General features: G+C 41.5%; 1 protein-coding gene across 1 annotated transcript in view; it reads right to left on the reverse strand.

The window, feature by feature from the left end:
- The window catches only part of ITGA9 (integrin subunit alpha 9), a 293,310-nt gene that overhangs the window by 22,831 nt on the left and 246,743 nt on the right, over positions 1–23,736 (reverse strand). The window contains exons 24-27 of the mRNA XM_045007714.1: positions 22,054–22,179; positions 21,040–21,159; positions 16,461–16,562; positions 4,914–5,033 (exon numbers count right to left, since the gene is read on the reverse strand). Of these exons, the coding sequence (XP_044863649.1) occupies positions 4,914–5,033; positions 16,461–16,562; positions 21,040–21,159; positions 22,054–22,179 (468 nt within the window). The remainder of the gene's footprint in view (positions 1–4,913; positions 5,034–16,460; positions 16,563–21,039; positions 21,160–22,053; positions 22,180–23,736) is intronic.

A 23,736-nucleotide genomic window follows, 5' to 3' on the forward strand; every position in this document is an offset into this window, starting at 1 on the left:
TTCTTCTAAATAGGGTTATACAGTCACAGCAAGGAGACATAAGGCCTGTGTTTCTCCAAACAATATAGCCATGCACACATTTAAAATAGCCTATTTGTTTAATTTTTTTAAAAGAATTTAATATTTCAAAGTTTGTCCTTTAGCACAGGACTGGCAAAATACTGTAATCCATCAATACAATGTTTAGATTATAGCCCGCTGCACAAGCAAACGTTTAATGTGTGTGACATTTTTATTTGGATTTAATCTGTATCTAAATAAGCCTCTGCCACTGAGACAGTTCAAAGGCAGGATTTATTGAGGCAATGATCAGCTCAGCAGCCTAAGATGATACCCTCTTAGGTCTGGTCCACACTAAGAAGCGGGGTCGAACTAGGGTACGCAAATTCAGCTACGTGAATAGCGTAGCTGAATTCGAAGTACCCTAGTTCGAACTACTCACCCGTCCAGACGCCGCGGAATCGAAGTCCGCGGCTCCAAGGTCGACTCCGCCACCGCCTTTTGCAGTGGTGGAGTACCGGAGTTCGAACTATCGCTTCCGGAGTTCAAACTATCGCGTCCAGATTAGACGCGATAGTTTGAACTCCGAGAAGTCGAACTCACCGCGTCGACCCGGCTCGTAAGTGTAGACTAGCCCTTAGAAGAAAACCTAAGGTGATATCCTCTCCTGGATGAAAACCACTGTACCCTACTAGAAAACAAAGGAGGGTTCTCAAACACTCATCTGATGACAAAGAGGGAAAATTGACCCTAGTACAGATAGAAAACTAGGACTTCCCTGCCTGATCAGACATACTATTCTGCTAAAAAGGCTTTTCTTTGCAATCCTGTCAAAGATCCAAGTGCTAGAAAGAGGAGTGTATTACTGTAAAAGGAACTTTCACGATGTTTAGAGCCCATTCCAATGTATCAAGAATACACAGACTATAAAGGAGAAACAGTAACCTTATTTATATATAAATTGGCACATGAATACCATGGTGATAGGCTCACTTTAGAAACACCCTGGCTCACATTAGACAGAAAAAACTGCTTACATGTAAAATGCATTCCTGAGAAACTAAACAGTGTAATCATGATGCATTTTACACCAGTATTTTACAAATCACAACTTGTGTAAATCAACACAGCTCCAGTCTATGAAACTTCTCTTATATCCTCAGCTGAGCATATAGCCCTTTGATTTTATGTTGCTTGGGGCTTTGTTTGCCTTTAACTTTTATCAGTTCAACAATGAATCATCTAAATCGCTCAATCCACAGCACTTTAAAACATTATTATTATATTTTTTATTTATTATTATTATTATTATTATTAAAGGATACTATACAGAGGTACAGAATATGGATCAACTTGATTCTTTCAATCTATTATTTCTCAGTGATAGCATAATCCAGGTAGGTAGCACCCAAAAAATCCAGTTTCTGTGTGTGTGTCTACCTCCCTGCCCTGCTGCTGAATCAGCAATGCCATACTAGCACAGCAGTGCAACTGATAGTTTGCCAGTACTGTAGTAGAAACTGGTTCCTCCCCTCCCTCCCAGCCCCAAGCAGCTGGCAGCCTCTCAGCAGGTGTCATGGGAGTGGAATTGCTGCCCTTTCTCTGCAATTGAGAAGCACAATGTGATGTTATGAGCAATATTATGACAGTAGCTCCGAGGTGGCCCTGCATAACAAAGATCATCAGGCTGAAGGTGGCCAAGGAAAGAACTCAAGGTGTATATATGGAGGTAGCAGGAGATAAGAAGCAGCACTATGAAGTAGACCTGCTGGAAGCAGGAGACAACATAGTAAATAGGGAAGAGGGTTCCAGCATGGGTGAACAGGGGCATAGCAAACTTGGAAGAAAGAGTCAGAGTAGGGCTTAGATAGCTATTTAACTAAATCTTTACAAACAAAAGGGCACATCCTGCTCACCTGCCATACACAAGAAGCCCCCTTGAACTACTGTACTCTCATGAGTGAAGGGAGGAGGATCTGGCCTAATCCTGAACAGAATGAGATCAGTGCCCTAAATCAGTAGTTCTCAACCCTGGGTACACCTACCCCTGGGGGTACGCAGAGGTCTTCCAGGGAGTGCACCAACTCATCTAGATAGTCGCTTAAATTACAATAGGCTATGTAAAAAGCACTAGCGAAGTCAGTACAAACTAAGATTTCACACAGACAATGATTTGTTTATAAGGCTCTATATACTATACGCTGAAATGTAAGTATAATATTTATATTCCAATTGATTTATTTTATAATTAGATGGTAAAAATGAGAAAGTGAGCCATTTGTCAGTAATACTGTGCTGTGACACTTTTGTATTTTTATGTCTGATTTTTGTAAGCAAGTAGTTTTTAAGTGAGGTGTAACTTGGCGGTACAGAAGACAAATCAGACTCTTGAAAGGGGTACAGTAGTCTGGAAAGGTTGAGAGCCACTGGCCTAAATCATTAGAACAGCAGCCATGTTCAGGGACATATTCATTACAATGTAAGCAGGCACCACTCTAAGAACTTCCATGGAGTTGTACTCGCTTAGGCCAGAGGTGAATTTGATCCATGGAGTATAAACCAAATACTAAAACAATGATCAGAGACGCAAATCCAGACTGGCTGATCTCATGCTATAAAGTTTATTATGTCTGTAAAAAAATCTTAATGCTTTTGAACAATTGTAAAAATAGCTTTTATTCTGAGTGAAACAGGCAGTCGTAACAGCCCAAACAATGACACTGACTTTTAAAGCACCCAAAGCTTTGACTCGCATTTGGGCCAGAACATATTGTTATAACTATTACTTCACTCCAAGCTTTTTTTTTTTTTAAAAAACAACTTGATATAAATCTATTTGGATTTTTAATGTATAAAATTCAGGAATGACTTTAAGGTGTGCCAAGCCAATTTTAGCTAATAAATCTTTACAATCAGGCAACTAAGGTTCCCTTCAAAGGAATGCAATTTTCCCATGTCGGTTTTATCTCACAGCACTTTAATATTGCCAGTCACTTTTCACTCTCTACTTGCTATGAATATTAAAATATTTAATACTGGATTATTGTTTCAAAGCAGAATTAAAAGCCAACTCCAGACTGCATCAACGTCTTTTTAGTCACATTTTTCTACAACAAAACCCCAAATTATCTGTAGCTTTAATAATCCATATTCCCTAGTGGACCAACTATTAAACTGGGATTCTAGACACCTGGGTTCTAGTCCTGGCTCTGCCCATGGTCTGCTGTTCGACCTTTGGCAGGCAACTTCATCTTTCTGTGCATTCGTTTCCTCTTCTATAAAATACAGATAATAATACTGACCTCTTTTATAAAGTGCTTTGATATCTCTGGGTGAAAAGGGCTAGGTATGATTATTATTACCTGCTGTTGTCATTTGGGACATTGTTCCTCAAAGCAATCAAATGACAAAATAGCAACTTCTGTGCATGCATTTGATTAGCTAACAAATCTCTTTTTTTTTAAACGAGGTTCAGAGAGCTTGATTCTCAATTTTAAGCAAGGGAGTTATAATTGGTAGGTATTCTAAGGTAAAAAATGGCACTGGAGACTGCTGAAAAAACATTGTGAAAGTTGTTATCCCTAGCAACGAAGATACCTCCACTTTCGGGTCTCTAACTACATGAAACCAGTCTTATAGATATAACTATATGCAGCAATGGTCATTATTTCAAAGTTATATATCACCAGAATCAAGCCACAGGCCTTTCGTATCAGATACCTCTATATTTTGATGATTATTCTGCCATCTCAATCATAGAGATTTTTAAACATTCTGTGCCAAGGCGGGTAAAAATACTTCAGATGTACCCCAAATTGGGCATAAAGAGAGATTTCAGACTACAGCCAATCAATGCTTTTCAAACTAAAAAAATAGCCGCAAGATAATCTTTGTGTGGCCATTTTAAACATGGAATTGCAAGTCACGTTTTGGGCCTAGCAACACACAGGGATGTGTCCTTTTAGACCACTATACAGCTGTAGCCCCAGAACCCTGCTACAGCTGGTAGAATGAGTCTGTACCCCACACACACTGTTAAACAGTGTGAACCAGGTGACTGAGGCTCTCTCTCAACTCCAGTAAAATAATGTTGGGCCTGTTCCTCTGTGTGTCCTCACCCACTGATAGCCTTGGCAGTAGTCTTTAAACTTCTGGATTTTTGAGAGGAAATCAGAATAAAAGGTTCAAGGTCCTCATGCTTCAGATGTATCACGTAGACTGGCCATCCTTCAAATGTCAACATCTTGACCACCCTTACTACATTATAATGTCTGAGACACAACAGGTGTTTCCTATTTTAAGGAGGGTAAATGCTGACCTTTAACCACCACCACTGGATTTTGCTTTGGGACATCAAGTAATTTTGTTCTTGCCACCTCTAAAAACATATTGGAGGGAAGGTCCTTAAGAATTCAAGCTTGATTGCCCCTCATCCTCTCTTCTTTCCTTGCCTTTGCCTCCCCCAAAAGAATAAGCACCTACTGGTTTCTGTTTGGGACGTACTGAATCTGTTGCCTCAATAAGCAAAATTAACCTGATTTTTAGGGGAGCACCCTGCAGCTCCCATTGAAATCAGTGAGCATCGTGCCTTTGTAAAAATCAGGGAAAAGTACCTCAAATTTAAATGTGAGCTAGTGATGAGTATGAGGAAGGGCTCTCTTCTGTCGGGAATCACTATTACAGCTTTCAATATTTAATGCCCTTCAGTGAAGATGCCAGTTTTCCAGTTCATCTCCCCTGATGAAAACTCTTTTGATGTTTAATGGCTTTTTAGGTGTAGATGGCTGTTTAGTTATTAAAGTAAATGGATACTGAACGGACAGATAATCAGGATGCAGAAAGACAGATGTACAATTTATGCCAAGGTCCGGGGCTAACCTTGGTGTTTGTGTCGTGTCTGACTGATGTCTTACCTTCCATAACAGCACAGCCAAGACCAGGAAGATGAAAATTCCCACCAGCAAACTAATAGCAATGATCCATCCCACAACATAACCACGAGGCTCCATATTGTGCAAGGCCTCAAAGACCACCTACAAAGCAATTAGAAAAGATCTTTTACAACTGGAAGCTGTATAGTTTTCCCTGGTACTCATCTTATTAAATACACAGCAGTTTAGTTTCACTGAACATATTTCTAATGTAAACAAATGCTGAGATGAAATGTACATAACAGTTTAAAATGACAGGCATGGAATGTGTCCTCAAGTTTGGGCTTTCAGACTATTTTTTGCAAAGATTTCCTTAAAAAATGGATTTGAGTCTCAGTAAATATCATTCAACAAATACCTGCTTTGTCATTTTCCCCCAGATGCTGATCTTGCTCCAGTACCTGCCTTCAAAAGTGAACTGAGGTTTGCAAAGAACACTTTATCCTCCTGTTGGTACAAATTCCCATGACACTGAAGACATTTTGCACTTCATTCATCAATTTTTCAGTGGTGCCAAACTCTCAGACACTTCATATGGAAAACCACATACGCTGAATGTATAAACTGTTTTCACTGGAAGCAGAACGTTCATCCTTGCTTCATTCACTGCCCCACTTCACGAGATATGCAGTTTGAGTGAAGCTAGGGTTTCAGTGGGGGTCCTCCTCATCCCAGACCCATTCCCTGTGCACTTTAACAGGTGTACAGTGAATGAGGAAAGGACTCCTGAGGATCCCTGACTTCATGCACTGTGCACTTTCCTCTACATATACTTCCCTGTGTTGCAATGTCAACCATGCACATGTCCTACGTATGGCCTTCTGTAGCTGCGCGTTTAGGTGAGCAAAATGTATTGCTCTTACACTGTGTGTGAATTTCAAAGGCTTATAATTCAGTCAACTCAAAACCAATTTTCAATGGAAAACTCAGAAGTGATTCTCTTCAAGGGAGGCTATTTCATCACATTAACCTCAACCTCAAACAGCTAAGACTGTTTTTTAAAAGGGGAAAAGAGAATGTTCCTCCTCCAACCCAGGCTTACCCATTTTTGCTCAAACTTTTTCAAAAATTCACATTTGGAAATTGTTGACTGGAACATTTTAGCTAGAAAGGATATTTTTGGAAATTATAAGTGACTGAAAACAGGGGGTTGGAATTAATAACCATTGCAACTTTAAGATATTTCCGGGGGAAGAGAATATAAATGGCATGCATCCACCTGTGAAATATTCATGGGCTGGGCAAAGTGGTGCTTTTCCAACTCCTCCTTTCCCTCCTGTCCCTTCTGCTGTTTGTCACTGAAACAGCACCGTTTATGACACAGCAATGGGTGGGGGGGAAAGGGAGTGATATCAGACAAATGTACATAAATGGCTACAGAAATTATCTGTAGACATTAAATACACAAGTAAAAAAAACCCAAAATTTGGGGCCTTCCACCCTTGATAGTGCCCTGCTCAATAACTCCTCATTACAGCACTCCAGCATTCCACAGGCTGATATTAATGAGACTGGACCATACCATTTGTGGAAGAATGCTAAGAATACAGCAAAACTTACACACATTTCTTCTCCCTCCATGCAAACAGTTTTTGTACCAGTTGGTAATTCTATCTACCACCAGATGTTTGATCTGAATGTAGCATGAACAGCAGCAAATGTGTAAGGGAAGCTGAAACATATTAATCGGTGGCTGCCATTTTCAAAATATTTTCCCACAGCCAATTGCACCAGAACCCACACAGAGTTCTGTAACCATCAGCAAGGCCCATTTCCCCCTGCTCTCTGCACTGTTCAAACAGCAGTTCAAGGCTACACCTTTCTTCAGCAGGCAACTGCACTGGGAAGAGAATTCAAGTACAGTCTGGAACTTAGACCCATGAAACTGTACATCTCTCTACTGCATACACAAGGCAAGCAAAATGCAGAACTGTTATTTTAAATACAATTTGCTCCGCGAGAAGGTGGGGGAAGTAGGTTTGACTAACTGATTCTCGCTAAATCTGAGATTCCTTATTTTTCATGGATTAAAAAGGAAACATCCAATAGGATAAAATCGACAACACATAAATGCCACTTTGTATTTAAAAAACTCCAAGCTAATATCACCTTGAAGTGAGAGGTTCCTCTAATGCAGAGGTGGGGAAATTATGGCCCACAGGACCCTCCTGCCCAGCCCTTGAGCTCCTGTCCTGGGAGGCTAGCCCCCAGCCCCTCCCCTGCTGTCCGCCCCCCTCTCCCCCCGCAGCCTCAGCTCACTGCGCCGCCGGCAGCGCAACTGCAGAGCCGCGGCCTGACCCAGTACTCTGTGCTGTGTGACGGCACGGCTGCCTGTCCTGGTGCTCTGGGAGGTGCGGCTGTAGCACCGCCAGCCACCAGTGCTCCAGGCAGCGCGGTAAGAGGGCAGGGAGCAGGGGGAGTTGGATAGAGGGCAGGAGAGTTTGGGGTGGTGGTCAGGGAGCAGGAGTGTGGATAGAGTTAGGGTTAGGGGTCAGGGCAGTCAGAGGGTGGGAAACAGGGGGGTTGAATGGGGCAGTCAGGAAGGACAGGGTGGTTGGATGGGGGGTGCAGTCAGGGGCAGGGGTTCCAGGGGCAGTCGGGGACAGGGAGAAGGGGTGGTTGGATGGGGCAGGGGTCCTGGGGGAGAGTCAGGAATAAGAGGAGGGTTGGATGGGGCAGTGGGGGGCAGTCAGGGGCGGGAGTCCCAGGGGGTCATCGGGGATGGGGGGGGTGGATGGGGGCAGGAGTCCCTGGGAGGTGTCAGGGGGTGAGACGCATGGGGGGTTGGATGGGGGAAGGGGCCAGGCCAGTTTGCCCACCCCTGCTCTAATGCCAGTCATCTTGGAGAGAAGCAGTGGTTACATTTACAATTCTTTGTGGCAATTGGTAGTTTCTTTCATATATTGCAGAAATTTTAGTGCACTGTTAACTTCTTTAGGCTTACAGAGGATATGGTAGAATATTTTACTCTAGCAAAAAAAAATCCAAATTCAAGAAAATGTTTCCTTTAAAGAAAAATAAATCAATGTGAACCAGCAGGTATCATACACTGTTCCTCCCTCCTTTGGGAAGAGCATCAGAATAGCTGGTCCCAAGTTTAAAGTTTCAAATGTAGAACCTGGATCTGTGGTTATGAGTTTGAATTCTCAGAATAACCCCTGAAGGATGAATTTCCCCAAGCACTTCTTTTTGCTAAGCACAGAACTACTGGAAAAGATTTAACGATGTTCTGAGCTGATCACCTCCTAAGTAATCCCCTCCCCACCTCCCAGCAAACATCATGGCGCTAACATGACATTTGCCACAAACACATTGTTCAGCCTTCATCTGACACTCTGTAGCTGTCTTGTGTTACTTCCTTGTACTCTGTCTACATCAATCTGTTTTCTTTTGTCTCATACTTTGATTGTAAGCTATTTGGGGCAGGGACTGTCTTTTTTTGTACAGCAACTAGCACAATGGAGTCCTGGTCCATGGCTGGGGCACCTATGTGCTATGGTAACACAAATAATAAATTATAATAATAATGAGATGTCCGTGCTCTCTGGTAATTACCTTTCACCTCAGAGTTAGAGAAGCTTTAGCGTTAAACATTAGCACAAAGTGTGTGTAAAGTACTTTGTGATCTCTGGATAGATGGAGAGTTTCCTGTCGAGTTTGGGCTGTATGAAAACTGGTGTTAGGAAAATGCCACCTTGAGAAACCAAACATTTTATTTTTAATCTTCCTTGTATCGTTCTGCCAGTTTGGAAAGATGATACAATGTGTTAGAGGCAGCTGGTTTCTAGTGGTGGCTACAATGTGCTTCTGTCCTCTAGCAATATAAACCAGCTGACTGTTGCTCAAAAGACCGATGCCACAGTTATTTCCCATTGTAACTATAGGGAAAAAAACTTTACTATCTCATATGCTGCTGGGCAGGAACTTTGGCAAATGCTGACTTTTCAGTGGCGGCTGTCTGCAAAATTAGGCGGTGTTCTCTAGCCCCTTCGTAGCATACAAATGTCCATGTCACAAAAATCACTGGCCCTTTGTCAACAGATAGAGACCGAGGACTTAATGGAGATGGAGAATGGACTATTTCAGGGGTAGGCAACCTATGGCACGAGTGCCGAAGGCGGCACACAAGCTGATTTTCAGTGGAACTCACACTGCCTGGGTCTTGGCCACCGGTCCGGGGGGCTCCGCATTTTAATTTAATTTTAAATGATGCTTCTTAAACATTTTAAAAACCTTATTTCCTTTAAATACAACAATAGTTTAGTTATATATAATAGACTTATAGAAAGAGACCTTCGAAAACATTAAAATGTATTACTGGCACGCGAAACCTTAAATTAGAGTGAATAAATGAAGACTCGGCACACCACTTCTGAAAGGTTGCCGACCCCTGGACTATATGATGACCTCTCTGGAGATAGAACTCTTTAGTTCAGGTTTGAGGCTGGTATAATTGGGAGAAGTCTTCACAGTCACAGCCCAAGCGATGCTTGCTCAGTGGGTGGGGAGATAAGAACTGTTTTATTCATTATCTGGTGTCTTCTAGCACTAAATCAACTGTAAATACTAAAAATAAAAACTTATGACTATCTTCTTTATGGTTTTGTGGTTTGGAGAGGAGTGAGGAAGTTGTATATCTTAATTTACTTATCCCTCTAAAGCCCTCAAATACTAACCACAACCCAATCTATAGGCACAAAACGATCAAGCCTACAATTATCGAATTCATGGCTATGAGAGTTCTAGTGAAGAAAAAACAAAAACAAAATAATCAATACATCATATGTCAGAATCCTTATCAGCAAGAGGACATAAAACTGAGCTGTGGGAAGCTGGGAGAAAAAGAAGCAATTCATCTCTATAGAGAGTTTGGAGGCAGGCAATGACTTTACTGTGCCAACCTGCCTCCCTGATTTGAAATGCTTACAACTGAAAACTCTGTCAAAGAACAAATCTTCGACTTCCCATTCCTGTCCAGCTCGATAGCACAACTTCTTTAGGACAGCTACCATGAAGAGTAATGTAATGCTGTCTCAAATCTGACAAACTTCCCACAGTCTTGAAGTATACATTATTTGTACAGGAGACAAGGGTGTGTTGGGGGCGGGGGCAGACTTGATCTGAAAAGAACATGAAACGGTCATAAAATATGGAGTGAATTAAAGGTTTATTTTTGCGCTCTGAACAAATGCCAAGGAAATGTAGTGAAAAACTAGGTTCTCTCTAGAATGTATTAGGATTTCGATCTGTATATTTCTCTTTTAAATTTCACAATATGCTTATGGATTCTCAAAGTGGCACTTTAAATGATGAGAAGGGGGAAACTTCTAAGCTGAAATACCCTTTTTCATTGTCCATACCGTATGTTGAACCCAGTGTGCACGGATGCCATGCAGAAAGTGCTCTTATTCCTTAAGAGCAATTTCATCCTCATCCTTTACAGTAATGTGGAATTGCACAATTTCATTGCTCTCTGAAATTTTGAACTCTTCTGACCATGGACATTTTTATCAGCTCAACATTTTGCTTTACCAAATTAGTGTTTTATGTTTCTGACCATCTTTGTGAACAAAAAGGGGACTACAGAAATCAATTCTTAAAAAGCTTATTCTTTACCACCGCAATTCAGTGAAATATTTTAACATGTTCGTACATCCTACAGGTTTTAATGGTACTTAAGCATGTGCTTGAAATTAAGCTTGTACTTAAATTCTTTGCTGAATAGGGATGGACTATTGAATCAGGACATATAAGAATGAGGAAGATAATCCAATGAAAATTGATTTCAAATGCATAATTGTCAAATCTTCAGTAGTCCTGCCTCGACTGCATTCCTTTTTACACATATTCCTAACAGAGAAGCACAATACATTCTGGGTACCATACACTGTTCTACATTTGGGGATACACACATTATTAAAAATAATACTGTATTCTACAGTAAACACCTGTGAGAGGTAATGTTTTGGACCACTGCATACTTATTTAAAATAACAGTACTAGCAAATTGAACTTGTTCTTTTGAGACCATTTTGGGTGAGTTCCAGTAGAGATGTCATACACACAGGAAGTTTAAGTAACACACACTGAGGTACCCATATGAAAGCTTGAATGTACATGAGACACTTATGTGCTTAGGGTGAGATATTTCACTACCTGTTCACCTCCATGGGATTTGCCAATTTCTTTCTCAAGACAAACCCTACTTTTGAGGTGCTTTGCTGCAGAAGCTTCAGGCATGTCAGTTTGGGTTCTCCTTCATCCACCCAGCTAGGCGAGCTCTCACTTTCTCCTGAGAGGGGCTGACAATTATTGGATTGGTCTGAGTGAGATGAAATTCAGCCTATCCTTCCCTCCATCCAGATTCTGAGCAGTGTTTCTTCTTGCTTTACTGATAAATTGTATATTTCAACTGCTTGACCATGCTTTGGTTCATTACGAAATATAGTGAAGCGACCAAATAACCAATATCAGTCAGGTTTATTGCTCTAAGCCAATAATAATATAGTGCTGGAAAAAGGTTCAGTATGACACCGGTCTCTGGGAAGCCATATCATGCACAGAAGGTGTGCTCCCAAAGTTACTCCCCTAAATCCATCTTTTTATACCTCCCCCATTTACAAGTAAAAGCTACAGTGTACACCATCTGAATCTAGATTTAATGAATCAACTATCTGGTTTTTCATGGTGTGCCCCCTTATATCTTTGTTCATAACACACCCACTCCAGGTCCCAAGAGCATGAAGACACTTCTTTGGTTTGCATCAGAGTAGAATATTCTTATGTCTTAATCCTGACAGTTTCCTAATCTACTTAAAGCAAAGCTGACTTCAACAAATGCCAGGTGTTATGGGATACTTAGCATAAGTGAACAGGATTATAGTAAAGATAATGGAATTCCTTCTCCTGTACAGGAGCAGTTGCATGACGCTGTCACTGGATCTAACAAGTCAATCACTACAGTCTTCTAGGACTAAAATTATTGTTCTGAGAGACACTTCCAGAGGAGAAGAGAGTCATCTACATGTACCACATGGCCGCAAAGACTGCAAGTTTCACCTCTGTGAAACTACTAATTATAAACATCAGTTTCAACCACTATGAAATTATGTGAGTCTTATCATTGCAGGCACTAAGGCAAATCCAAATCCCGATCACCTTATTCACATGATTGGACAGGGCTACTTGCGTGAACAAAATGAGCAGGATTTGACCTATTGACATCGGAGCGAGAACACATTGGAGGAAGCCAACAAACAGGGCTTTGGAGCTGTGCTCCGGCTCTGCTCCAGCACCAGGCAAAAACCTTCGGCTACACTGCTCCAGAGCTGCTCTGCGCCCCAGCTCCGGGCTCCACTCCAAAGCCCTGCCAACAAAACTCAGAAAAACTCCTGATACAGCCTTTAAAATTGATATCTTCTAATTAATGCAACTGTTCTAAAAAAAAAGGGATCTCTCATCCATTCAGTAATATTTTCCAAAGGGGAGCCACTTGCTATCTAATTGGCCTTTATTTAGGGTTTTGCACATCCCTTGCAGAGAATCTATGAGAGCTTGGGAAATGAATGAAACCACATGAATGGACCTGTTATCATAAGTACACTAATTTGGAACTCTCTCGCTTTCTGTTTCATACTGTTCCTGTTTAAAATTGTTTGAGCCGTGAAACTGGGTGCTAAACTGCAAAAAAAAAACCCCAGTGAAATCAGGACAGCAAGTCAGCAGGACTGTCTAAATCAGTCTTAGCTAACAAGTCTTATTGGCTTTACGGAAATTAGCGTGATAGAGTGTCTGAGGAAATTCTGCTTTCACTGCTAGATACCAAGTCTGTCAGCTGACTCAGAGCATGTCAATGAACCGCAGCTCAGATGGAGCCAGTGGCCAAATGGATATGGTACAGCATTCAGTGGTCAATAACAACAACAAAAAGAGAGAGAGAAAGGGATTTTTTAAAAGAAGGGAGTGAGAGGAATGGACAAAGAAATTACATCGCCTCCACCCCGTTTCTGGTTACAACTAAATAACTGTGGTTTGCAACAAGTATTGTTCTCAGCTGCATTCCACCAGAAGAAGGAGAAGGGAAGAAAAAATATGAATACCTTGAGCCAAACCACATGTCTTAAATTTTTCTCTCAACACGACCCTATCCAAAACATACTACAGTGGAGAAACCAACAGACATATGGAAATACCATAAGGGAGACAGAAAATAGCATTCACGTTAGAAAAGACTGAAATCACAAATTGATTTACACTACTAAAATATGCCACGCATGCTCCCCTTCAGTGTCATCATCTCAGAAACCAGCAGCAACCTTTTGTTTAAAGATTCATGTCTTTTCAGAGCATGTACGATGAACTCTATAATCACTGCAACCCAAGGCCTTCCAGGAACAGGAAAAGGACAATATTTTTTCCAAGCATTTGATAAGAATGAAATACAGCAGACCTCACATTGTGATTAAATCATATCTAAATTTTGAGCACTAAATAATAACAACCCCTTACAGTTCACAAAGTGCCAGTCATTGGGAAGGATCCCCAAAACCTTTACAGATTGTGAAATCCTGGTCCTGTACATTTCAATAGGGCTAGGATTTCGTCTCAAGTAGTGCACTACTAATCAATTAAATGCAGCCACAGAAGTGCAAGAATCACTCAGTGCCACCCAACTGAATTAAAAAGAGACCTAGAGGTAGGCCAATAGGCAGTGCTGCAGGCCAGTTATGGGGGTGCATTGGCAGAGAGGTTTGGGGAAACATGACTGACTAACCAACGGTATGAGCCCTATTTTTATACAGCTAAATCTTGAAGTCCTTATTCAGACAAAATTCCCATTGAGCCACGAGGAGTTTTGTTTGGATAAAGACTGATAGGTAAAAATTGAGTAATTACCTCATGATTTAACCCATGCAATAAGTACTCAGATACCCTACAGAAACAGAATATTTCCTTTTCTTTCCCATTTCTAACCAAATGTCTATTTCTGTTCTTTGAAATACTTCCTCAGTTTAGTTCATTTGGGGGCAGGGACTGTATTTGTACAGCACCTAGCGCAGTGGGGGCGGGGTCCACAACTGGGTTCCTTGGTGCTACACCAATATAAGTAATAATACATAATTATTGTGTACAATTTTCAGAAAACCCAATTATGCTTCAAGGACAAAAGAAATCACGTTCATGCTGACTGGTATAGATAAAAGAAAAATCCATGGTATGTGTAAGGCAGGGGTCCCCAACCCCCGGGCCGCGGACCGGTACCGGTCCGCGGCCTGTTAGGAACCGGGCCGCGAACCGACCCCTAGCACATCAAGCATGTCTCCGGCAGGGCCCCTGAGCCCCGCCCCCACAGAGCCGCATGGTGAGGGGGCGGGGCTGCGAGCTCCAGGCTGAGCTCAGCTGCCTCCGCTCGGCGTGGAGCTCCCAGCCCCGCCCCCTCACCACGCGGCTCTGAGCGGGACGGAGTTCAGGCCCCGCCGGAGACACGCCGCAGCTGTCGGGCGAGGCGCTGAGGCTCCGGGTGAGGAGGGAGCCAGGGGTAAGAGGCTGGGGCCAGGGGGGTTGGCTAAGGGGCAGGGAGTCCTGGGGACAGTCAGGGCACAGAGAGGGGGCGGAGGTTGGGGGGGCGGTCAGGGGGCAGGGAATGGGGGGGGGGTTGGATTGTGGGTGTTCCGGGGGGGTCTGTCAGGACTCAGCGTGGGGGGGAGGGGATAGGGGTTGGGGCAGTCAGGGGACAGGGAGCAGGGGTGGGGTCCCAGGGTGGTGGGGGTCTCTGGGGGATGGTGAGGGGACAAGGAGCAGGATGGGTCGGGGATTCTGAGGGGGGCGGGCAGTCGGAGGGGCAGGAAGTGGGTGGGGGTCAGATAGGGGGCAGGGCTCCCACTAATTCTGCATTATGGTCAGTTGTATAATTATTTCATTATATATTACAATAATAATAGAAATAAAAGTACAAAAATAAATATAATGCGCTTGAATCATCCCAAAACCATCCCACAGGTCCGCAGAAATTTTTTTTTCTACGAAACCGGTCCCTGGTGCCAAAAAGGTTGGGGACCGCTGGTGTAAGGTACATGCTTGCAATAGGTCAGATTCTGCATGATGAGTGGAATTTTGTTTTAGAAGAATTCAGGTGCAATGAAATGTCCAAAATACTGGTCAGTAAGGCTTGAATATGTCAATGGGACTACTTGCCTTTTTGAATCCAGGTCTAAAAGAATAACTGTTGTACAGCATTAAACCCACATCTTTCTGCTAATGACCATATTGCAGCCCTCCACCATGCTCAGTATATAATTGGTAAGGGGATTGCAGATGAAAGGTGTTATATAAATGTAAAAATAATATTACTCTTTCTAACTGGGACATATTGAATTAGGATGACTGCTATATAGGAGGGTGCCCTGGAGACTGATTTAGCCTAATGATAATGAACAACTGCTGCTTAATCAGAACAGTATTAGCATATTCTGCGTAATAGATATGCACCTGCAAAAACCTGATCTGAAGCCTGGCTATACATTTGGGCCTAGCCACTTTACGTACATGGTATATTAAACCTTAAGGTTGAGGTTTACAAAGCTGCCTTTGGGGACTTAGATGCACAACTCCCATTAAAAATAATGGGAATTAAGTGTCTAAATCCACTAGGAGGATTTGAAAATCTCAGCCTAAAGGCTTTTTTATGGTCATTAACCCAATATTAAGCAAATTAGAAAAAGCTGTAAACAATCTTTAAACATAGGGCTCCCAGACTGCTTGTATCATAAACATGGATAGTTTTTAAGCAAGATAGAACCATTAGAATTAGACTCGGTAGCATCAGTAATAATTAAATACTTTGGATGGATTTTCAAAAGTGCGTAAGTGCTTTAGGAACACAAGTGCCTGCAACTTTCAATCGAAAGTATTCTCCTATGTCACGTAGGTACTTTGAAAATCCTACCATCTATTTCCAAATACTGTACAATTAACATTTCTTCCTGTTAAGGAGGGCTTCTCTGAAGATGCAAACTTTCAGGTTGCTCGGGCTAAACAAAAAGGGAGCAGTAGTCCTCTCTCACATCAATCAAATGAGTGAATTTACAGTCCTTGTATTGTATGCACACTGCAAGAGCTAGACATAAAAGGTGGAGCTAAAGAAAAGGTGGTGGTCTTGTCTATTAATTTTATACCTTTTTGGTTATTGTCTTTGACCCCAAATTATTATTAAAACATTTACATATTTCAAAATGTCATATCTGATGAGATTTTGCTGAGGAAAAACCCCACTGGAGTTTCAAGGAAAATCTGAATTAGTTTAAAGCTGACATCAACCTCACAGTGAGAGGCCTAACTTAATGCTGGCGAAGGTATCACAGCAAGTCAAACCACAGAAACACTATGAAGTACTGCTGCTAGTGAATTCACAGGAAGTCAGACTCCCTCATTTTTGTTGGCCAAACCCACAAATTCCAGTTGCCTAACTCCTCTAATGGATTCCATACTAATGGGACATGGGGACCTTTCTTTTCAGACTCAGTCACTTACTCTTGCATCTTCAGAATTCCCTTTAGATACTTCCACAATCCTGAGTGTTGTGTCCACCCTCACCTTCGCCCTTGTCACAAACTGGATGACTGATGAACTGTCCTGAGAATTAAAAACAAGAGTAGTTAAACAACCTTTTTCAATTTAATAACATTATTTTCTATTCTTATGCTCCAGGACTGGCAATTGAGTGCTACACTGATTAATACTGCCTGAAATCACATGCACCTTGAGCTGGGGACATGGATGGACAAAGTACAGTGCATTATCTCAGACTGAAATTAAACCCAGCCCACAAAACTTTGGACTTTCCTTTTTTTAATTTGGATTTGGGCTGTTTTTAAGGCTACGCCAAGCTCACAACACAACAGAAAAACACAGCACATTGCCAATCAACACAGACAAGCTAAATCTTAACCACACTGGTTCCCAAGTAGTTAGAAACAGATATTTGGAAGCTGGGATAGACTTGTATATGGTATATGATAAAATTGTTTAATTATTTAAAATAATTCCAGACACAGCACACTGCATAAAGCTGAAGTATTTGATTTATATTTCCATTAGTAACAGTGACTTTGCCTTGTATTTTATACAAAATGTTTAAACACAAATTTTCCAACCAGTTGCCTTTTTAAATACATTGTTTACTCTTATACAGTAGATATTTATGTAAGGTTGCTCTTGATTTAGGACTAGATTGCGGCATTACTGTGTTCTGAGGATAATGCACAGCCATCTTGCCCAGGTGGAAAACTGAGGGGAATCATGCACCCACTCCCCAATATAGGCAGCCCACTCTGCTGGGGGGTGAGGAACCACTGCTCCACCTAAACCCCGCCCCTCTTCTGGCAAGTTGCTCCCAAGGGGAAGCAGTTAGGATGTAGCCTCCGCCCTCCTCCCAAGCATCAGGGCTGTCCAAGTGTGAAGAGCTACTCTCAACTCCCTCCCTTCTCAGTTTGCACCCACATAAGGTGAGGGAAAAATCTGGCCCTTAGTGAATAAATAGAGTGGTGTATTCTCACAATTACAGCTCAAATGAGTTTAATGAACTCTTTACCACACTAGCATCAACACTGCAAGAATAAACTGGTGGTTGGGGACACAAGTATCCATTTAAATGTGAAGTTCACTATTCTATGTGGGTGACACCATGACAGATATGACAATTTCCTGCACTTTCTTGGACAATTTTTCTTGAATTAATGTGTATGTGTTATTGTGGGATTGTATGCCTCTACTCTAGCAGACATGGATAATGTAAACCTTGGGAAGCATTGGGAGCTTCAAAGGACTATACTGAACAACAGACCAGTCAAGAATAAATTTTTGGGACAAACAAGCTTAAAACGGGTTTCCTAGAAAACAGCTGGGAGGAGGCAATAAAATTACCCTGCTCCAGACCTATCCTTTAGAACAGTGGTCCCCAACCTTTTTGTGGCCAGTAGCACATTCATGTTTTCAGAAGAGTGTGGCGGGCACCAACAATTTTTCAAGAATTATTTTGTATTTGTACATTAAATAATACAAAAAAAAAATATTTAATATTACATAATATATGAATCAAGAGAGAAGCCGGAGAAAAGCCGTGAGGAAAGAGAACACTGGTGCCTGCAGCCCCGGAGTACTCTGTCCCCAGCAGGCGCGGGGCCCCGGATTCTCTCCTCTGCTGGACACTAGGCGGGTCCCGTGCCTGCCGGGGACCGAGAACACCGGCGCCCGCAGCCTGCAGCCCCGGAGTTCTCTGTCCCCAGCAGGTGCGGGGCCGCAGCTTCTCTCCCATCCTGGGCACTAGGCAGGCCCCACACCTGCCGGGAACAGAGAACATTGCGCCTGCAGCCTGAGTTCTCTGTCCCCGGCAGGCGCAGGGCCGTGGCTTCTTTCCCCTGCTGGGCACTAAGCAGGCGCACATAAATGCTCCGGCGGGCGCCATGGCGCCCAAAGGCACCACGTTGGGGACCACTGCTTTAGAAGCTAGGCCTTAAGAAGAAACCAGTTGTCTGGCTGATTACCTGTTCATGGTCTCTGCAAAAGCACAGACCCAAACTAGATAAAACAGTGACTCACAGATTCATGGGTATGCTTGTTCTGAGCCATAGCTACTATGAACTTGTGACCACAGGGAAAAAACCTTCAGTGGGGTCTGAAGAACTGGTCACCTGACAGCCTTTGTTGGGGTGATCTTAGGTAAGCTTATTAGCATGTATGTCGGTTTTTGTAATGATTTTAACATTTTTTCTCTGTAATGCTTCTACCTTAAGAATAAATGTGCTTGCTTAGAAAGAGCTGTATGGTATCTTAACTGTGGCAATCAGGCTCTCTATAGCCTCTAAAGAAGAAAGGCAAAGCAGCCTGCTGAGACAGTCTGCGTTCTGGGGGAATTCACAGTACAGGCAGGGAATGACGCAGAATGGGAAAAAAACGCTGTCAGAAGGGAGACCCATGTCTCCATTCAAGAGAGGTGACAGCTAGGGAGTTGGAAGCCTGAGAATGGGTGCACTTTGGGATCATAGAGGAGGAAATACAGGCGCAGTTGCCCTGAACTGTGACAGATACATGTGCAGAGGATCTGCACCGGACATCCCGTGGGCCTGGCGCAGACCTTCTGAACAGAGCTGAGTTTGACAGTGTACACAAATGCATGTTTAGTGTATTCAGTTACCTGCTTGCATATATGGGGTTATTGTATGTGAGCACAACTTAAAACATTTTGCTCCATCTATGTGCTCTTTCTTCAAACATGGACAAACAGCAGCATGCAAGGTGATTTCAGCTGGAAAGACCATGAAGACATCAACTGGTGTCTACCTAATCTTTGGGAAAAGACCTCTCCATTTTTGTTTTTAATATATTAGCTGTCACCAACAGATTTATCTAAGAGATATATTTTGTTATCCTCCTACTCTGATTATCTTACAGCATCATGATCTGACAAACCTTTGCTGTAGCTAAATTGTAAGCTAAAAGAATATCCCCCCAAAAAGCTCAGCTACAAAATAAGTGGAAACACAGTAAATCTTCTTAAAGTTTACAAATCTTGTTATTTCATTCACTGACAGAACTGAACATTGCTTAGCCTGCTATCATATTTCTCACCATGAATGTTATGTTTACTCTTATCTTGAGCCTTCTTATGATGGCTATGATGTTTTCTCTTTGTATAACAAATATTTGAACTAACAGATTAAAAACAATTATCAGGCTTCTACCCTTGTATCTCAATCACAAACAGATAAAGATAAATACACGGATCATAGTTTATGCATACTTACTCTGCTCATTATCTGAATGTTTTAAAAACCTCATAACTTTAACACAGCACATATGGCTGTTTTTGTTTGATTTTATTTCTAAACGTATTAATTTCTAAATGTAATTATTTCTTTTTCTTTTTTTAATGTGCTTAAGAAAAATCAGTAAAATCTAGGATTACTCCTCCAGATCTACTGTTCACAAGGCTTAAAGTCTTATTTTATAATTGTTTATAACACCCACGTGATTTGATTTAATGTCAGATCCTGCAATATGATGAGCGCTTCCCATGAAGGGGTGAGCATCCTCAGCTCCCATTGAATTTAGTGGGAGTTGAGGCCTCAGAGCACCCTCCAGGATTGACATCTTTCAGTTACTGTCTTCTGGAACTTTCCAGCCACTGCCATTGCAGCTGAACTTTTACATAAAGTAATGTGTTACTCTAAAGAGTTTCCAAGTGTGCCAGAGTTCCCAAAACCAGTTAATTTCTAAACATCAGCATTCTGGCAATGACTGGGTATTAGAATAAATGGGGTCAACTACTGCAAGTATTGCAATAATTGAAAATTTACATACACACAAAAAAAAGCATGATGGCCTTAAATAAGAGTTTCCAGGAACGATCTATGAATCCTGCGCATTCCCTCCTGACTCCACCTGCGCATACGCACACACATACACATACCCCATTCTTCTGAAATGAGGGAAAGAGCTTTTTCAAGTATGAAAAGTTCTCCACTGTCATTTGAATCCCAGTTCAGACTAAAAGGCTTCTCATATGCTTCTCTATGAAATTTTTATTCATTCACTGTACGGGATGACATGTCTAGTAAAGCCATCTTATAGTGAGATATACAGCAATTAGAGTGATTGAAAAATGCCAGCTGTTTTTCATAAGATATTTAGAATAAAAACTACTTTTTTCTAAATTTCTTGCCATTTTAATTTATTTTTTCAATGAAAAACCAAAACTTGAAACAAGTTAAGTTTTCAAAACTCACTTCAGTAAATAATTGTGGGCTTCAGTAAACCGTATTGGTTTTTGAAAAACCAAAAACTGAACATTTTTACCAAAATCTGAAATTTTTAAACACAAATAATGTTCAATTTATGGTTTCAACAAAAACAATTAGAAAATTTTGACCTCAATGAAAATTTCAAATGGAAATTTTTATTGATAAACTTAAAACTTTTCAGTGAAAAAAATTAAACTAGTTGTACTAGACACAGACAGAGGCAATATTCAATGCTTCATATATATTTCAATATATAAGTATATTTAAATTAGTATTTAGCATATGAGCTAGAAAGAGGCAGAAGCACTTACCTTCTTTAATATCTCTGTATTTAGCAGCATGTAAACATCTATATTGCGGGATTCTGCTTTTGCTAGTGAGCTTAAGTTGCAGCGTACAATTAAGCAGGACGTGCCTGGTCTTTCACAGTCCTAAGGGAAATAAGTAAAAGGCCTTAAGATGTATTTGGAAGGAAGGAAATCATTCATTTAAAACTAACGAGCAATATTAAACATTCCTGCTGATTGAATGAAAACAGTAATTTGATGCATCAGTAAAACTGATTGTACACCTTCCTTATACAAAACAGTGTCTGTTTTCAGAATCTGCAGAATCATAATCATTCCAGAACTTCATAAAAACGTGTCACAGGAAATTCATCCCTGAACTGAGGTCAGTGCACTTAAACTGGAATTGGACACAGAATATGCATTGTACTGGGCCTCTCTGCCCAGGGATAAATTTCAGCCCTGGCAAGTAAACCCTGCTATCTATTACTTCCTGGTCAGAATACCTCCACTGAGATAAAAGGATTAGAGAAAAAATTATTGCAGAAAAACATTTTCAACAAGAATCTATGTATTTCTATTGTATATACATTACATTGCTTCAAGTCAAGCTGCAAATACGCTTTGAAGTTCTGCACTTAGTGCCTGATGCAAAGTCCAAAGAAAACAATGGAAAGACTCCCAATGACATCAATGGGCTTTGCATCAGCTCATTAGCTGGTTACATTGATTTTATATAATTTTTCACCCACTGCATTTCTTCGAACTGTATCAGTCTTTTTTCTTTTAGTATCAGAAGCTATTATTCAACCTTTAATACTTGTGTTATTTTTTATTGTCTGTACTTTGGTAGCATCAACGCTTCCAGTGAGGGACTGAGATCTCTGAGGACTACACAAATAAAATGTAATTCTTATTTTAGATTACATGAAAGTTACTCTGAAAAGAAAAAATTAGTTGACTTATTCACATTCCTCTTACAAACACATTTATAATATATGACCCTTTTAAATTTCAGTCATATATGGAATTTCTTACCAGTTCTTTTCTGCCAGACTTGGTTAAAAAAGAAAAGATGGTATGAAAAATATTGTCATTTTCTTGAGGGATGACACATGGGTTAGGGTTTTTCTGAAAAGAGCAGTTTCCTTTCTCCTGAGCAACCTGAAAGCACAATGAAGATCATCAAGACATGTGAAAAGTCAATTTACAGCACTTACAACATTGCGTAATATGTGTCTATGAACCTTAAAACACTTCAAGTGTCAACTTGCACAGGGTTCACTGTTCTATAACAGCAACTCCTATCAGGCCTGACAAACTCCCCACACCTAACACACCACTTTCAGCGTTCTTATCCATAAATAGTGTCTTGTACAGTATCAAATGAAAGTCAGTGATCCCATCCTGCCTGTTCTAGCTCTGCTTTTTAAATTTCACACAGATAAAACATGGTGTGCACTGGGAAAATCTGCCAGAGGAGAAGTAATCAAAAAGAGAAAAAGGAAAGATCTGGCATGATTAGGGCTTGATTGTGCCCAGAGATAACAGGGGTACGAGGTACACATTCATTTATATCTTATAAAGTCTGACCAAGTGTTTGCACATACAAGTCACATAACAATTTAACTTGACACGGTTTGATTTCCAAAGCAATATAAAAGTCCAATCTTTCCTTCTCGAAAATATCAGGAAAAGTGGGTGTCTACTTTAAACCCAGAAATTGCTATACTGGAACAGGCCAATGGATCCTCTCATTTGAAAGCCTGTATCAGACAGAGGCCAATACTAGATGCTTCATAATAAGGTGTAAAATCCCCATCCTTTTCCTAATTGTGCGATACATTTGTCTGGCATACTTTGCAAGCACTGGCGTGCACAGCAATTGCCATGTATTCAATCATATTCATTCTTTAGCATATGTTACATGCAGCTGGGAGGGAGTGTGGCAGTGCATGCTGAGTAGCATGTTTTTGAGAACTGGTTTATCACGAGGTTGCGCAGAGCCACAGAACCAGTAGCAAAAACCTGCCAACAGGTACCTTATACTAAGCTACTCCAAATGGTTTCTTCCAATGATTGTTCTGTCCTGATTGCAAGTTGGCATGAGTCCTGCAAACCACACTATGCCCTCATACAATGCCATACAACACAGGGAAGCTGCTCCCTCTGTTGCCTAACTCCCGCTCCCCCCACCCCACCCCACTCCTAAAGGGTCTGGAGGACCACTAAATCATAATGACCTTCAATGCATTTGGGTGGCAGTGCTGAGAAAGGCAAGCACCTGTAACTTATAGGTATGGCCCTACCAAATTCATGGTCCATTTTGGTCAATTTCACGGTCACAGGATTTTAAAAATTGTAAATTTCATGATTTCAGCTATTTAAATCTTAAATGTCACGGTGCTGTAATTGTAGGGGTCCTGACTCAAAGAGGAATTGTGGAGGGGGTCACAAGGTTATTGGGGGGGTTTGCGGTACTGCTAGCCTTACTTCTGCGCTGCTGCTGGTGGTGGCTCTGCCTTCAAAGCTGGGCAGCTGGAGAGTGATGCCTGCTGGCTGGGAGCCCAGCTCTGAAAGCAGAGCCACTGTCAGCAGCAGCACAGAAGTAAGGATGGCATGGTATGGTATTGCCACCCTTACTTCTACGCTGCTGCCTGCAGAGATGGGCCCTCAGTCAGCAGCTGCCACTCTCCAGCCACCCAGCTCTGAAGGCAGCAG

Source organism: Mauremys mutica, chromosome 2, assembly GCF_020497125.1.
Source record: "Mauremys mutica isolate MM-2020 ecotype Southern chromosome 2, ASM2049712v1, whole genome shotgun sequence".
Lineage (NCBI taxonomy): Eukaryota > Metazoa > Chordata > Testudines > Geoemydidae > Mauremys > Mauremys mutica.